Source organism: Acanthopagrus latus, chromosome 24 (assembly GCF_904848185.1).
Source record: "Acanthopagrus latus isolate v.2019 chromosome 24, fAcaLat1.1, whole genome shotgun sequence".
Taxonomy (NCBI): domain Eukaryota; kingdom Metazoa; phylum Chordata; class Actinopteri; order Spariformes; family Sparidae; genus Acanthopagrus; species Acanthopagrus latus.
In genome coordinates, this window is record NC_051062.1 from 2,532,312 (window position 1) to 2,544,872 (window position 12,561).

Below are 12,561 nucleotides of genomic sequence, written 5' to 3' on the forward strand. Positions count from 1 at the left end.
CTTCAAAGGAAGCCTTGGAAATGGCAGATTTCAGTGTGATCAGAGCAGGACGACAGCAGTTTTCAACAGAAGTTTCCAGCACGCGGCGATAAAGCATCATGACTGCGCACGGGGGGCGGGGGGGGGGGGGCATTGAGCAGGAGAAACCCCAGAGTGTCACAAGTCACAAGGACTGGCATTCGACTACTGTTGGTGTCAAAATGTGGTGACTTCAGAGACCTTTATTTTGAAATTACAGGTTTGTCTCCACCGCTCTCTCTTCCTGCTCATCAGTGTTTTTGCTTTGTTACGGCGGTTACGATGCTGAAATCACTGGCGGTGTGATTTCTAATACTTGTGCTAGAAGCTTCCCGCGGCACAATAACTCCATTCTCCACCGCTGTGATATCAGTGAAGACTCATTTCAGTAATTAGCCTGGTCGGAAATCAGCCTCGCTAAGTGTTTAGCTGAATGCTCTCAATGCCCTGTATTAATGTGAACACAGAGTTTCGAGTGTTATATAGCTAACATGGTTACTGCAGTTGGTGATGTTTGATATTCACACAGCCACACAGAGTATTTAGGGACTGTAACATGAGATTAGCACACACTAATTTAATGTATGACATGCATGCATTTCTTTTTTTGTTCTTTATTTCATGCTTTATGCTCGAAGCATGTTACATTATTTCCATTCAGTTTTATTTACACCCTGCTTTAGATTAAAACAAAATGAAATAAAAGCATTTAATGTCTTTCAGTCAATAAACACGGCTTGCCTGATGAAGAATAACAGCCTGCATCAGGTTATCGGTCATGTATTCAGCAGGCATCTCCGAGTCAAACACGGCAAATATCAAGTAACATTTGCATTCGTTTACTGGAGCTCTTATTAAGCATGCAGCGAGTAACGAGGGAAACTTTGCTTCCCAGCGGCTTTGTTTCTGTGAGGCTAAATAGTGTTTTTATAGTGTTTAGTGTTCCACTCTACCAGCGCTGTCCTGCTTTATGGAGCAGAGAGCACACACACACAGTTTCATTAGAAGCAGTGGTGGTAATTGTCATTCTGCGTGCGTGTGTGTGTGTGCATGTGTGTGTGTGTGTGTGTGTCAGGCAGTTTTACGCCTTGGACTCTCCTCAAGGGATTAATCCAGAGAAATCCAATCAGACTGTCTTCATTTCCACAGACAGCCATTTTAGTTTTATTAGCTCAGACAGCCAGATATTCTATTAGAGATGCACTGTAGTTCCTCTTCTGCCATCCAATCACAAGACACACACCCCCCCCCCCCAGCCCCACCCCTCCTTCCTACTGGAGCTGCTTCAGCTTCCATACTGAACAGTGTTATTAGAGATGGAGCTCACATTATTGTAAAGTTATGACAGACCACGTTGTCAAGACTAATTTGTCAGCTAGTCTGTCAGGTGCACTGACAGTGGTTGGTTGGATATGTTACACTTAAACCACTGAACGGATTTCGGTCAAACTTTTGGTGTGGATCTGTATAAAAGGGCAGATCCAGGAATCTTTTCTCAAATTGTGTTGATATAACATTAAAGAAAGTCTTAGCTGATTGATATCAATATATGGCCCAGCCTGAATGTGGAACAAATACTTGATTATCCCGCATTCATCTACCAAAGGCCCCTCTCCCTAACATCCAACATTTTGAATGACGAGCCTGGGATCTCTCAGTCTGATCAGCCGCCTCCACAGTGCATGTTTAGTGTTCTGTTTAACTGTAAAGAACCAGTGCAAAGGTTGTCTGCACCTGCTCACACAGAAACACATCCACAGCCTCCCGTTCCTGTTTCCCTCTGTGAGGACAGGGTCGCTGCGCTGTACGTTGCTGTAAACAGAGCCTGTGGCTTCAGATGACCGCGGGGTGGGAGTCGGCGGGTTCACCGGTTCATATAGGAGGGCAGAGGGGTCCGTATGGGGGGGGGGGACTGCAGAAGGAACAGCTGTGGGCAAGAAGCTGTGCGTCAGCCTGCTGGTGGAGGATCAGATACTCCTATAGCACCTCCCAGGAGCACAGGGTGGGGGTGTCTCTGCTGATACTCTACGCTCTCCGAAGAGACAGCTTGAGATGTTGTCACATTGTTGAGCGCCTCTTGCTGTGGATCCATGGCCGTGCGATAAACAAAATAATCTCCTCAGTTACTAAGTATTTTTCAAATCCCCTTCCCTCGCTCTGTCCTTCTCCTCGTGCTCCATCCTGTCTGCCATCAAGAACAAAGAAAGCAAAGGATGGAGGCTAACTGTGAGAAAGCAGAGGCTTTCTAATTATAGCTCCTTTCCTCCGATATGGGTGTCGCTGCTGAAACAAGCAACCGGAGTTCATGCGTCAGTCCTGCAGAATTATGCAAAACGCGTCTTTGATCAGTAACGGCAGTGTCAGACACTAACCTGGTGTTATCAGAACGTCAGAGAAACACACCTTTGACTGTCAGCTACGTTGTTTTATAATGATGTGATTATATAAGAGCGCAGTCAGAGTGATTATTAAAGGGATTCAGATAGTTTTCATACATTATGCCATCACATCTCTGGTCAGCTAAATCCATTTTATTTTATTTATTTTATATATTTTTGCTTACTGAAATGAAAATCCAACTCTACCAACTGATGCAGTCCCTAAAGAGGAATTCTCTCTCCTAATGAGAGAAGAAATAACTCAGTATTTTAGTGTTCAATGTGTATCCTGTGCCGCTAGGGGCCACTGCATCAAACAAAAGCTGTCTGCAGAGTGTGGAGGGCAAGAGCCGCTGCTCAGCTGCTTAGAGCTGGAAAGAGTCTGCGTGAAGCCAGACCGTCTGGAGGAATTAACACCCAGAGTCGCGTCAAATTCTGCTCTGACCCGAGGCCGATTACTGACAGGAGGAGATCTCAGAGATGACTAACTTTTAGCAGTAAAAAGTGGATTTATCTTCACTCCTGTTTGTTGGCCTGACTGCAGCAGTGATCAGGAGGTGACCTCCATTTTTGGGTGTTGCTGCTGACTGGAGCTGGAGGGGATTGTACTTTGTGTACTTTACTTCATGCATACTAAACATTTTTTTGTTCATGTTTGATTGTTAATCGGAAAATATTAAGATATTGATTCATTGTTTCAGTCATTATCAACTCGTCATCATCTTCTCTTTGTGATTTGAACCTTTTTGCTGCACAGAACAACCAAGTCGAAATTCTAACCTTTGGCTCTGGGAAAGTTCTTGATCAGTCACAGATTTAAAAAATATGCAGATTAGATAATACTAAAGAAAAAATGTCCTTGTCGCAGCCTTAATAAATACATACACTTTATTACTCATGTGGACCATTAGTTCAGATGTTCACAATATGTGGTACACTTGTTCCTCTCTTGAATCTCTCCTGCTGTAATTCCATCCATCCATCCAGGTCAGGACGTGATTCTTCCATCAGGTCACACCGAGTCCACACCCCGAGAGATCATCATTCTTATCAGAGCCATCCTTCATCTATCTCATGAACTCAGTCTATTTTCCTTTCCTGAAGCATGGACCAGTGGGAGCCCTGAATAATAGAAGCGTCAGGTTTGGTGGGGGTGTCCCTCTGTCAGAAAAGACTTCAACCACACCCATGCGGACGGTCTCAGTGGAGTATAGGCTTACTGTGAAGCAAGCCGCATATGTTAACAATATGTCCGACTCACACTTTTGAACAGAAGTATTTCAAGCGGTATTCTTGGCAAAATCTGAGATCGGGGGGCTTCAACAGCATGAAGATGGCACCAGGGTAACTTAGTGTTTGCAGCTGTGCACCACAGAGTCGCTTCAGTTCTTCAGAGTGACACTTTTAGTAACATAGTAACAGCCTCTGTGTTGCCGCGACCAACCATGTGGGCTTTCCTCAGGATCTTAATGGGCCAATCAGCTCTTGCTTTGTCAGAACTTTACTCATCAGTTGATTCTGGTCAGCGAGTCTCGAGGGGTGTGCGTCGGGGGAGTGCGCGCGCGTGTGTGTGTGTGTGTGTGTGTGTGTGGTCAGTCGACCCGTTCACCGCCTCACTTAGTGTCACCTCCTGTTTCCTCCTCTTTTGCTGGATGGAGTGCTTGGCTACTTGTCTCTGTGCAAGAAAAAACGGTAGCCCTCCCTCCACTGTCCTAATGCATCGTCATCATCACCATCATCCTTCTCATCGCCTATTTAGTCACTTTAGAGCAGTGTGGAGGGAGGCTTTTTAAGTTCGAGTTTATCCTTCTTTTCTAGTTGACATCAAAATGGTCATTATTTCCTTCGCCTTTAAAATCAGCAATGTTCTTGTTATATTATACTTTAATCTGTTTTAAACAGTTTGCATCTAAAATTATTTGGACATTAATAGAGTGATGCACCTCTCAGCTGATGGCTCTAGAGAGGGTTCTGTGTAAGAGTCTACAGCACCAATGAGATTTGGCACTAAAGCAAAAAAAAAAAAAAGTGTTCTTAATCTCTGTCTGCTGGTTAGCAGTGTACGGGAACCATATGTGCTGGGGTGTGAATGATTTGATCGCTTCCAGGCTCACACAGGACTGCGAAATGCCCAACCTGTCTCCTGATACGATCCTGTTGCCAAAACTCAAGAGTTCACTGAGCACTTGGAGATATGGAGGCACGGAATTTGACTTGCGTGTGTTTCGCCTAAGTTAAGGCTCCAGGTTATTGCTCAAATGCAAAAGATCAAACTGATCTGTGCGATCTCTGGAAACACGCTCTCTGCGTGAGGTGACCGATAGGATTTTGAACCATTAATTAAACAATCCAGTCATTAAACTTCCTCTATGTGATTATATTATGCAGGTTTTTTTTAATGTCCTTAGACTTTGACCAAAAGAGGTCAACATCATGCAAGTCTGTCCAGTAGTTAAAAGGATCTCTGCTCTACTGTTTGAACTACAGTGTGTCATGGAGGGACCTGGTTTTCAGACAGCGATCAACATTTAGACTGTGGGACGCTGAACTCCAACCAGAGCTGGTGTTCTTACTGCTGCTACAGTCCCACTACAGATCTGAACGCTGTAGCGCTTGAACATTAAAACCATTAGTGGAGAGAAAGATAGAGAGAGAGAGAGAAAAATTGAGATGTGATTCATTACTCTGCGCTGGCTGACTTCACTCCTCTCTTCAGTCGCTCTCTTCATTATATTCGCTCCATTCTCTCCCTCCGTCCTCCTCATTTCTCCATCTCTCATTCTTCGCTTTTTTCTTATCATAATTGTTTTTCATCATCATTTGTCTTTTCTTCCGTGTTGTCTTTCGCAAATGTTCTCTTTATTTTCTCCGTCTCTATCCTCTATTTGTCTCCTAAATGACAGAGGATGACTAAGTCTCCATGGGGTTTTTATTGTGCTCGGTGTGTGTGTGTGTGTGTGTGTGTGTGTGTGCATGTAGGAGGTACAGTGCTAATAGTCCCTCTCTCCCTGACAGACTAATGACTAGTTTGTGCTTCACTCTCTCTCTCTGTCTCTGTCTGTCTATCTGTCTGTCTCTCTCTCTCTCTCTCTCTCTACTTTGCTCTTGGAAATAATGAGCTCGATCGCCCCTTCTCCCAAAGATTACATCTATTATCACAAATTCTCTCTTGTCCTCGTTTTCTTTCTTTTGTCATCACTATCCTCTCTTTCTGTTGCTTGTCCATCTCCCTGCCTCTTCCCGTCTTTCCTCTGACTGCTGAAGACGCAGCAGACAGCGTGTGTGTCGGTTGATGTGAGTGTGTGTGTTTGAGCTTATAATGGCGTTGTTATGTTGGTTTGAACTGAATTTGGTTTTCCGTTATCTCCTTCTGTTCTGTCATCATAGTGAAATTAGGGCTACAGTGTAGATCCAAAAATAATATACTCTCCTCCTCGAGTTCCACAATGCAAAAACTGCAATAAGTCTCTCTGTAATTATGAGATCTAGTCTATACTTATAAAAAATGGCACGTGGAAACTTTCCACATTGTTATTTTAAGTTTTATGTTTTTAAATGTTTACATGCTTTAATGTTCCAAAACATATTGTTTTCTCATACTGTCCAGTGCTGCAGTACCTCTATTCACCCTCTGTCATAAAGCAGTTTTAGCTCCTATGACTTTAAAGCCCACTCTGCTCTGATTGGTCAGCTGTCACAGGCCTGAGTAGGCACCGTCCACGGTGTTTCCATATCAGCTCTGTCAGTGTTTTTGCAGCCACAGCTGTGCTGGGGGCGTGGCTGAGGGTGGTGACTGTACAGTTGTGACATCACAACCTTACAAGTCCTGACAGCTGGTTTAAAGACACAGTATCTGAATACAGGATGTGAGCATTTCTACATGGACTGAGCATTTTGAAACTTCCACAGTATGGCACAGAGATCTGCTTTATATTCAAACAAGACCGGAAATGTCACTTTCTATAATATGTGACATTTAAAGTGATGGTTAGTGGTCATGTTAAAGTGTTTTTGACTCGTATGTGTCATTTATATCTGACCACCATGTTGATGTTGATGATGATAAATGTAGATCTTTCCACATTTATCCTTCTCATCATCGACAGTTTAACGTTACTATTTCTGGACAGACTTTGATAAATATTATGTGAATGTCAGCAAAGGCTGCTCACAGAATCCATGAAACAGGCACTTTAGCCTTCTGGGAAATGGCTGCTTCAAGGGAAACGGTGCCTCATCAGTGGTGATGTCGCCCTGCACAAGTGGGAGAAGCTGAAGAGCACAACTAATAAAGATATTGCAGATCAATCAACAGCAATGCCTTTCACCCGTGCTAACAAATGAAACATCCCTCTTCTCCATAACAAACCCATCCTTTAACCATCTCTCATATATAGTGTAACATATAGTGTAATATATAGTGTGACATGTAGTGTGATATATAGTAAATATATAGTGTTATATATAGTAAACATAGTGCAACATACAGCATAAAATAGAATAGAATAACAAAGTGCAAGATAAATTGATCCTTCTTTAATGAAGTAAACTGTCCACTTCTGATAGAGCTGATGCTGCAGCAGCTATGCTAACATCACGAGGAGCCGCCAGTGTTCTGTTACTGTTCAGCTGCAAACACATATGTTGAAGCCTGGAAAGGTGCATTTTCAAGATTAGGTGATGTTGAGAATCCAGTATAAATTGAATCCATGTGTCGAGGGTGGCGATAGTGGAGGTGTATAGTGGGTTTAGCCGAGTGTTGCATAAATTCTGGAAGCAGGCAGAAGCCGCTTGCTCTAAACAAAATGGAAAAATATGCCTTTTTTACCAAGCACGCAGCTTTTTTCAAAACGGTATCACAGCTCTGCTTAACCGTCTCTCTCCCCGCTGTCCCCCTGTCTGTCTGTCTCAGATGACCTGGCGTACGAGGTGCGTTGGTTTTTCACCAGGCTGCGAGGCGGAGAGACGACGACACAGGTGGCCAGTGTCGACCGCTTTGGAGTTGTGAGGAAAGAAGCCCGTAACTCATCCAGTGACATTTCAATAGAGCGCAAAGACACGCACACCTACATGCTGAACATTCATGGCTCTCAGGACAGGTGAGAGACAGAGAGAGTGCGAGAGTGTGTTTCTTCATTATAACAACCACAATCTGAGCTGCAGTGTCTTACTGTGTGTGTGTGTGTGTGTGTGTCTCCAGTGACAGCGGTGAGTATCACTGCATGGCCACTCCGTGGTACCTGTCGGCTTCAACGGGAGCCTGGACTCAAGCTGGAGATCTGACGTCTTCTCGGATCTTCCTGACAGTGCGATTTGCTGGTGAGGAGTGTGTCCAGGACTCGATCGCACTTCACACATGAACCACGACCGCACTGATGTTGATATAGTTGACTTTTAGTTTTCAGCATTTTCATTTTTTATTGACAAATTTCTGTTTTGTAATTATTCTACTGGAAGGCAGCAGCTGAGTGTGGCTCGAAGGCCAGAGCAGACATGAAATGTAAAATGATGTAATTTTGATATTATTTGCCGCTATTAAGCATACATCTCTCTTTCTGTCCCTTCTGCAGTGTGGGAGTCCCTGAAGTTACCTCTCATATACGGTCTATCAGCCTCATTAGGTAATGTAACCATCAGCACTCTGATATAAAAGTGACAATGTGTACGTGAGCTGTGTGGTAGCACAAACACAACGCCGGTGTTTAAATCCAGTTTTCAGCCACGAGCAGCAGCACGATGTCCTGAACATGGCTAACAGCGAGCTTCCTTTGTTCTCTCGGCTCACTGGCGCTCACTGCTCGCAAGGATGTCATTGGTGCCACTCTGAACTTGACTAGCTGACAGTGCTGCCGCTTATTTAGGACACGTGTTTGTGCGTGTGTGTGTGTGACAGCTGGCAATGTCGGTGCACAGTGGATTTAAATAAGACAAAGACCTGAATTTTATTGGCCTCAGTATAGCCCGATAGCAATCAATAAAATATTCCGTAATTGGCACAGAGGCTGATGTTGTAAAGAGGACATCCCCAGCTGCTTTTAATAAAGATGATCTTAGCTTCTAAGCTGATGTAGTGTCAGTTGTTGGTGTAGCAGTCGTACTGCAGCTGTAAGTGTTGGAGTAGCGTCTCAAAGTACTGTTTTGGACATATGATATCTCAGAGGATATACAGTCTCCAATCTGAAATCAGTCAGGAGTGTCTGTCCTGTCATCTGATGTGTGTCCCACGTCTCACCCCGCCCTGTGTCTCCAGGTGTGGGCCTCTTCTCGCTGGTCCTGGGTCTGGTCTGCGCCCAGTGCTGCTGCCGCAACACCACGCACACCCCTCGCTCACGCAACAAACTGATGGACCTGGAGATGGACTGACAAACACTTTCCCCCGCACCCGCCCACTGCAGCGCTCACAGGAAACACCACACACACAACAGACACACGCCCACGGACGATTTCTGGGACACCCAGTTGTTTCCGGGTGAGGGACGCTGGGAATAAAGCGGCGCGGAGGCCCGACCCGTTGAAATCGAACTCTCCGGCTCTGCAGTGGTGGAGCGGGGGACTTTCAGCCTTTGAGACTTCACTTTCTATGAAGACCCATTCAAATCTGTGGCGCTTCCAGTGATTTCTTCTTTTTTTTTAAAATTTTAACACAGATATATTTGCTCCCTGTAAAGACCATCACACCACGAGAGACTCTGAAGAACGTGGTGTTACATTTTTGAGGAGCAGGAGGCTCTCAGACGTCACTGCCGCTTGGGAATAAAGGAGCACCTCTGTAACCACCAGGGATAACACATGAAGCGCTCAGGCTACAACCTTTTTTTTTTTTTTTTCTTCTTCCAGTGCTAAGGCTCCCTGCTAAGAACAACCGCTCTGCGTTCCGATAGAAACAAAGCCTGTCAAAGTAACATCGACACCACCGCACCCCCTGGATTTCTTCTTCTACTTCTTCAGAAAGAACAGGAAGTTCGAGGGGGGCTTGGGGTTGAAGGAACAGAAGTGAATTTACTCGTCTGATTGAACATTTTACCAACATATCGCAGTTCGGTCGCAGTGATGTGGTAACCGCAGACTGGACGGTTTGAGGCAGCAGGCCGCAGAGAAAACCCCCAGAAAATGCAAGTGAGGTATTGCACTAGAACTTCCACCCCAGAGTATTCTTACCTTAACAAGAGGACAATGACTCACCCTTATTCTCAACTCTAGTTTTATGAAAATTGAGAGATTTTAAACTGAGAGACGATTTTTAAGCTTTACAAGGAGATATGCAGTCCGTGTGTTTGTTTGTGTGTGAGATATACTGTACGTGGTGCCAATATTTGAACTAACAGACGCGTGCTCGGTTCATATCGCCAGATCAACACTTGAACAGCCACTCAAAGTGGTGACAGCAAGCACTCTTTTTTTTTTTGTTTTGTTTTGTTTTTTTTGTTTTTTTTTTAGATATTCAGAAATGTATCCAGCTGTTGTGTGTGTTTCCTGTGTGAGTGCCGTGCTCCAGTGTGTGAGACAGTTGCATGTACTGTTTTATAACGACACAACTGACGTCAGCTCACGAGCAACAAGCGAACAAAGCCTCTTCCCAGGGTTCGCTTTCGGACGACATCAAAGTCTCCCGCACCAGATTCTCCACCTGTCGCTCCACCCATGTAGGACTCTGGTGTGCTCGCGGCGAGGGAGCGTGGGCGTAACCCAACACACTCGCTTACTTCCATTGTTAGCAGCCGCCGAGTTGGCAACAGGAAGACGCCGCATGTTTCTCCGTTTCAGTTTGTGCTTTTAAGGAGTGGGAAAACATTTTGGGAAATAGATTTGTCACTTTTTTGTGTGTGTGTGTGTTGGTGGATTAAAGGGTAACTCCACCAGCTTTGCACATTTAATGTGTTAGATTGGTGGAGTAACTCCGTCAGGATGTGGTTAGCCTAGCTTAGCATACAGACAGGAAGCAGGGGGGAACATCTGTTTTCTGGCATATTGTTTTTATATTAATGTCTTCGTGGATACTTGATACATAACTAATGTGTTGAGTAGGACTGTTAATAAATAAGAGCTACTCTGAAGACTTCTGGACAGGCTGGCTGTTCCTCCCTGCTTACACTCTTTATGCTAAGCTAACCAAGCCATGCTCTGACTCCAGCTTTGTATACAGCACACAGACATGAGACACAATATCATCTTCTTATCCAATTCTCTTTTTTTATTTATATCTTTAAAAAGACAGCACGCTGGCTTAAATGTTGAACAGTTCCTTTAAAATCACATGACTTCATGGAATTGAAGTTGCGGTCTAATATTTTCGGAAATCCACACGTTTGCTCTCGTGATCAGACTACGATGAGAAGACACATCTGTTTAAGCCACGTGTGAGATTTGAACTGTGGTTAGCCTAGCCAAGCTTAGCCAGGACGCGGGGAAAATGCTAGCTTAGCCAAGTTTACAAGGACACAGGGAAAATGCTAGCCTAGCCCCATCAGAATTGGAACAGTTGGCATTGAAAGGAGTAATTTCCTTATAGAAATCCGATTTTACACTCTCATCACCAGTTGGCAGACTCGTTCTGTCGCTTCTGGTTTAGCTGCCGTATTTCTCAAAATGTCAAACATTTCCTTAAAAGTTGCTTACTAGCCAGAAACAGGTCAGTAAAATGGTTCCAGATTCTCATATTGTCCTTTTCCGGCTGATCCGGATCGTTGGGTCTCTACTCAGCCAGAGAGGATCAGTGTTTCCTCACAGTGAGCAGCCAGACCTGAGCTCTGCCTTTTACCTGCTGATTCAGAGTCAGCTGACCTCTGTGGAGTCTCTGTGGTGTTTTGTATAGCAGATGAATGAACCGTGACTGTCGTACCATGTAGACAGCCGCGTGAACACACACTCACAGTTCACCAACACACACGAAGTGGGGAGGCTTCAGTCCTGTTGCTCCTGAACCAGCTGGGCTTTATCCGATGTTTAAATGGTTTTATAGAGGTTATATAAGCAACAGTCTGAACTTTCTGAGCAATATGATGATGTAGTGCTACTTATGTATTTTTTTTTTTCCCACCCTGAGTCAGAGCGACAAGTTAAGATGAGTTTACCACTGTGTCCTGACTGCCTGCGAGTCCACTCTGAATCATTACCATGCATTCTGCATTCTCATCATGTGCATCACACTGGAGACCTCTCCACTAATCGAGGCTTAAGTTTGTTAAGATCTTTCTACGTTTGTAATTTTAAACCGAAAAGGCATGTTTTTTATACAGATGTTTCTGCTGGGACAGACCCGGCGCTGCTCTGCGTCACTTCCAGCCCGTGAAGACACTAAATTGATCTGATTTTCGTGGCAGACACTCGCTCACCTGGCATGCAGACAGGACACGGTGTGAACTATTACTGTAATCCAATCAGAATGCAATACCCACATGTGTAAATGGGACACCAGAGGGATCCTCCAGAGGAGCAGGGCCACTGAGGGAATCAGCTGAGATCCACTCTGAGGAGTATTTATACAATGTGTGTGTGTGTTTTGGATTGATGTTGAGAGTTACTTCAGAAACTCCCAGTAAGTCTCCATAAACCCAGTCAGTCCACAGGTGTGTGTGTGTGTGTGTGTGTGTGTGTGTGGGCATGTGTGTTTGCTTGTGTGCGTGTGTGTCTGTGTGCCCCCTGTGATGGTGCTGTTGCAGTATTCAGTATAGGTTTTACCACTATCTTCAATACACACACACACACACACACACACACACACACACACACAGTACTTGAGCACACAGGTGAATAATAGGGCTCTGTGCCAAATGCTAACACACACACGTAGCATTGATACACACCACTGAACACGTCCCCAGGGTCCTTTTTTTTTTTTTGATTTTGTCGTTTTATTGCAATGATGTATGATGAATCCTGTTTTTTAAATAAATAGATTTGTAAGATGTATTTGTTCTGTTCATTTAATTTTGTGGCGTTACCATTTGATTGTCACTGATCATGAGCTGTAGTTTTCTGATACGATGCCACAGTCCCAGTGATGTCGGCGCGTGCTTCATCTTCATCGGAACGACTGCTTGACAGAAGACTTTAAACTCCCCTCAAAAGCACAACTTTCTCCTTTTACATTCATAATTTGTGAGCAGATGAATTTCTTTGAAGAAAGGGATGATGAGTTAATTAACGTACAACTCCTCTCAGATGC

The 12,561-nt window shown here is 44.4% G+C and overlaps 1 protein-coding gene across 1 annotated transcript in view; it reads left to right on the top strand.

Annotated features, from left to right (window-relative positions):
* Window positions 1-12,305, top strand: part of si:ch211-132g1.7 (prostaglandin F2 receptor negative regulator) — a 64,690-nt gene extending 52,385 nt beyond the window's left edge. The window contains exons 12-15 of the mRNA XM_037091632.1: window positions 7,309-7,495; window positions 7,597-7,715; window positions 7,967-8,017; window positions 8,647-12,305. Coding sequence (XP_036947527.1) covers window positions 7,309-7,495; window positions 7,597-7,715; window positions 7,967-8,017; window positions 8,647-8,759 — 470 coding nt within the window. The 3' untranslated portion in view covers window positions 8,760-12,305. The remainder of the gene's footprint in view (window positions 1-7,308; window positions 7,496-7,596; window positions 7,716-7,966; window positions 8,018-8,646) is intronic.
* Window positions 12,306-12,561: the final 256 nt, after the last annotated feature.